Source organism: Camelina sativa, chromosome 3 (genome assembly GCF_000633955.1).
Source record: "Camelina sativa cultivar DH55 chromosome 3, Cs, whole genome shotgun sequence".
Taxonomy (NCBI): domain Eukaryota; kingdom Viridiplantae; phylum Streptophyta; class Magnoliopsida; order Brassicales; family Brassicaceae; genus Camelina; species Camelina sativa.
Window position 1 is genome coordinate 8072754 of NC_025687.1, and position 4080 is coordinate 8076833.

At 38.4% G+C, this 4080-nt stretch overlaps 1 protein-coding gene across 1 annotated transcript; it reads right to left on the reverse strand.

The window, feature by feature from the left end:
- On the reverse strand, positions 207–4074 carry LOC104775904 (homeobox-leucine zipper protein HDG12-like). The gene is made up of 11 exons (XM_010499865.2): positions 3836–4074; positions 3289–3533; positions 3083–3200; positions 2822–3010; positions 2275–2730; positions 2084–2185; positions 1801–2001; positions 1539–1719; positions 1195–1457; positions 1002–1091; positions 207–924 (listed from the first exon to the last, which is right to left on the reverse strand). The coding sequence occupies exons 2-11, from the start codon at positions 3405–3407 to the stop codon at positions 568–570; spliced, it is 2076 nt and encodes a 691-aa protein (XP_010498167.1). The 5' UTR covers positions 3408–3533; positions 3836–4074; the 3' UTR covers positions 207–567.

Sequence of the window (4080 nt, forward strand, 5' to 3'; positions counted from 1 at the left end):
ATATACGTTTGATGTATTTGGTAAAGGCTTTGTTAACTTATTTTTTTTTGCAGCTCAATTGATTTCTCTATATTTATAATGGTTCTGATTCTCAAAGGCAACAACTCTTCAACTTGCCAGTCCATTGTTTGACTTATCAGCTCACCACCCATACTATCAGATTCTAAACTATAACTCAATAGTCAATAGTAATAGAGAGAGATTAATGGCGATAGCTAGAGAAACTATGAAATAAACTAGACCAATAAGCCAATAATAGTAACTTAGTAGTTGTAAATAGACAAAAAGAAGTAAGAAAAAAAACAAACAGAAGTCAATGCCCGAACCATACAAAAAAACATTTTTGTGCATGGTGCGTTCTTGACTCCCACTTTCCACTAAACTTATTAAAAAAAAGAAACCCAAAAAAAATGAACGAGAGAGAGAGAGATACCCAGAAGAATAATGATTTCTTACACCCTTTGCAGGCATTGAAGACAAATACTTTTAATGAGACCTTTCACTTCTCTGCTCATTGAAGACCCTTCTCAGAAATCAGATGGGGAAATACTAGCTTTTAATGACGTCTCAAGCAGTTGAAGGACAATTCAAGGTGGTTTTAATTTGGTGGACAGTAGTATTTATGAGATTATTAACTGTCTCCATTGACTCCATGTTCAGTTTTGCCGGTTGCAAACCACTCACCATTATCTGAAACCCAACCGTTATCAATGATCCTCCTCCTCCTCCTTTGCTGCTTCCGTCTGGTGTAATGGCGAACCCCGAGGGCAAAATGGGAATACAAGATGTGTCTTGACCGCTCATTGCTATGTTCAATGCTGGTATATCCACTGGAGTGTATATCACAAGCGCTGCACCTGATGAGTCTATGCAGCTTTCTTGTAGGATCAGCATGTTGTTTTGTGCTGATGATGCATTGAAACCCTGATAAAGACAAAAATTACCAATCATTAGAATCAAGAATTCAATAATCTGTGTAGTGTCAAATGGAGGAAGCTTACACGAAGAACCGATATGCAGTTTCCAGGATTTGATCCGTTTGCGATATTAGCAACTTCTTGAACAGAGTTTCCATTTGAGAGGACGTCCCACTTTAAAAACGAAACAGAGGAAAAAACAAAGATAATGTCACTCGCTTAATCAGTTTTAAAAACACCAAATGATTCTTGTTTCTATGGTAGTGCTATGTAATACCTGAGGCCGAGTTCTTTCATCTTTGAGGAAATTAAAGACGTTTTGTGGAGAGTTTGGGAGCCAGAAACTGGTGGCTGCACATAGAACCATCCCATTTGGTTCATGTCGGCTCTTATGTGAAGCCACACGGACCGCAAATTCATCCAGTCCGGAGACAACAGTTGAGCGAGTGTTGTGAGATGTGCCAACACTCAAGCAGAAGTTGCTTACCATTCTGTGAGCTAGTCTCATTATACTTCTCTTCCCTTCTGACGATGAAATCACTGGATTGATTTCAAATGGGTCACTTATGGTTTAATTATCTGATCAACTAAGATTTCTGAAAAAAAAATGCCTTTAGTTACCTCCACCAAGTTCAAGGGATGATGTTGCAGGTTCCAATAGATTCGTGAACCTCTCACACATTCGTTGAAGAGTAGAGATCCAACGTTCAGCTCCAAAAGCTAACCCTTTATGAACACTATCTTTAAATATCTCATGAATCGGTTCTTGCTCCTCGAATTCAGCATGCTCAACCCAAGTAACCTGTTGTTGAGCATACTTAAATGTTACAATAAAATGATTTGAGATGCTAAAAGAATGAAACAAAACAGAACAGTTCCAAACCTTTGAATAGCCATTGGACATATCTTGAATCAGGCAACCAGAAGGAAATCTATATGACCGAGATTGAGATACAAACTGAGGAAACTCATAGGAGACATTTGCAATAGCCCAAGTTCCATGTTCAATCTGCTGACAGTATCTTAGCACACAGAACTCACGTGTGGCTACCAGTGGTGAAAGAACCTGAAGCTCTTCGATCATCTAAGACAAGCCAAAGCTAAAGCTAAGCAAAAGTTTCACACAACTATTATCATCTTTATGAGAAAATAGTGTTTATTTTTACCAAATGTAATGCATCTCCATGATTTCCACGCAGCCCTGATGAAATCACTGCAAGGGTTTTAGATGCTGCAACAATTGAAGGAAAAAGATCTGCTGATTTAACCTGCAAATTAATGATAACCTATATGAGACAAATAAGAAACCGAATGTGACCAAAAAAAAAAACTTTGATATGGGTTATATATGACTCACAGAATCCATGAGCATGTCCACAAGTATCAAAGCATTAGTGAAAACAACACCAGAAGATCTAGATGCTTCCATTAGAAGGTTATTCTTCTTTCCACCACTGGTACTTGATCTTGGAAATATATTCTCATAGCTTTCAAGATTGAGAACGTCTCTGGATCCATCAGTGTTGATCCATAGAGGCTCATTAGTTTGAAGAAGCCTAAGCAATTCTTCCATAGCGGTCACAGCAATGTTGGTCATATGAGACTTGTCCATCTCTGATAAAACCAAGTTTGGTTGAGATGGCAAAGTAGGTACAGCCATTGAAGAACAACTTCCTGGAAGAAGATCAAAATCAAGTGAAGGACCGCTATGGAATAACTCTAATGGCGAAACATGCATAGGATTTAGCAATGGTGGAAGATGAGAGATTGGTCTCCCTACGAATTTAGCAGCAATACTCGAAACCCTTTCGAGCTGCCAAAAAAAGAACATGAAATGTTAATGGAAGTTAAAACACTAAAAGCAATCACAATGCAACAAAATGGTCTCAGAGAAAAAACAAAACCTCATCTCTAAGCTGTGCATTTTCGATGCGAAGCTTTTGTTCATCAAAGTAAGCGTCGTCATTAAGAGGAGAGTCACCACAGTTGGGGCAAATGGCATGTTTAATAGCTTCTCTAATGGCAATGTTTTCGCAACGAATCTTATCATTCTCTTCTTTCAGTGCACAATTATCAGCTCTCTCGTGTTGTGCCTGCAAAAAGTTCGAGATTCATATGGAGGCAAAGCAAGAAAGAGAGAAACTTTACAAAACAAAAACAAAAACCTTCTTCTGCGTTCTTCTGTTTTGAAACCAAAACTTGATCTGTCTCGGAGCTAAACCCAGTTCTCTACTAAGTTGAGTCCTCTGTTTCTCATCTGGATGTTGACACTCATTGAAAGTACTGAAAACAAAGACCAATGTCATCAGAGAAGAGAGAATAGAAAACAAAAAGAAGAAATGAAACAAGGAGAGGAAAAGGGGGCTAATACGATTCGAGGCGTTGGATCTGGTGAGGAGTGTGACGGTGAAATCGTTTCTTCTTCTTGTTCTTCTTATCGGTTTCAGAGCCGTCGTGATTTTGGCTGTCACCGAAAAACTCCATGTTCATCAAAGTGTAGTGTAGAGTCGACAGAACAAAACAGTATCTCTCTCCCGTCCTTTGAACCAAATCAGTAAGGGTAAACTTACTAACTCTATACCATCACACAACTGTAAGTAACCATTAACGCCCAACCTAGTGGAACAAAATGAAGAAAGTTTCAAACTTTATTTCTTCCCTTAATCAAAAAAAGATCTCTAAAAGAGAATAAAAAAAAAAAAAAGAAAAGAGAAGAAACGAAACGGAAGAGAATCTGAGAAAATATATATTCTAAGGGGGGAGGGGGGGGGAGAAGAAAAGGCTAGATTTGGTATACGATGGTTTTATTTAAAAGCCAAAAGAAGAAGAATCAATTTAATAAAATCCCCAAAAAATTTTAAAAACCCGTAATTATGGTCCTTGGAAAGGAGAGTAAAAGTTTTGATCTTATGATGGACCTTTCATCTCGAGCCTATCATCATAAGCAGTAGCGCCATTAGTGCTTTTTTTGATTTGCTCATCTCTCTCTCTCTCTTTCCCACCTTTCGCTCCTTTTACATTCATTGCAGATTCCAAATCTCTCTCTCTTCTTACCTGTCTCCCCCTTGAGAAATTGCGTAACTGATACTGATGGGTTTTTAATGGCGTTTCTTTTTGACAGAGGGAGAGAGAGAGAGAGAGAGAGAGAGAGAGAGAGAGAGAG

Excerpts from the sequence above, each read along its gene's own strand:
- LOC104775904 (XM_010499865.2), bottom strand. The coding sequence starts at position 3,407 with ATGAACATGGAGTTTTTCGGTGACAGCCAAAATCACGACGGCTCTGAA. Across the intron at positions 2,186-2,274 it reads TGGACATGCTCATGGATTCT|GTTAAATCAGCAGATCTTTT; the intron begins GTGAGTCATATA and ends ATTAATTTGCAG. Across the intron at positions 1,458-1,538 it reads ATCCCTTGAACTTGGTGGAG|TGATTTCATCGTCAGAAGGG; the intron begins GTAACTAAAGGC and ends AAATCAATCCAG.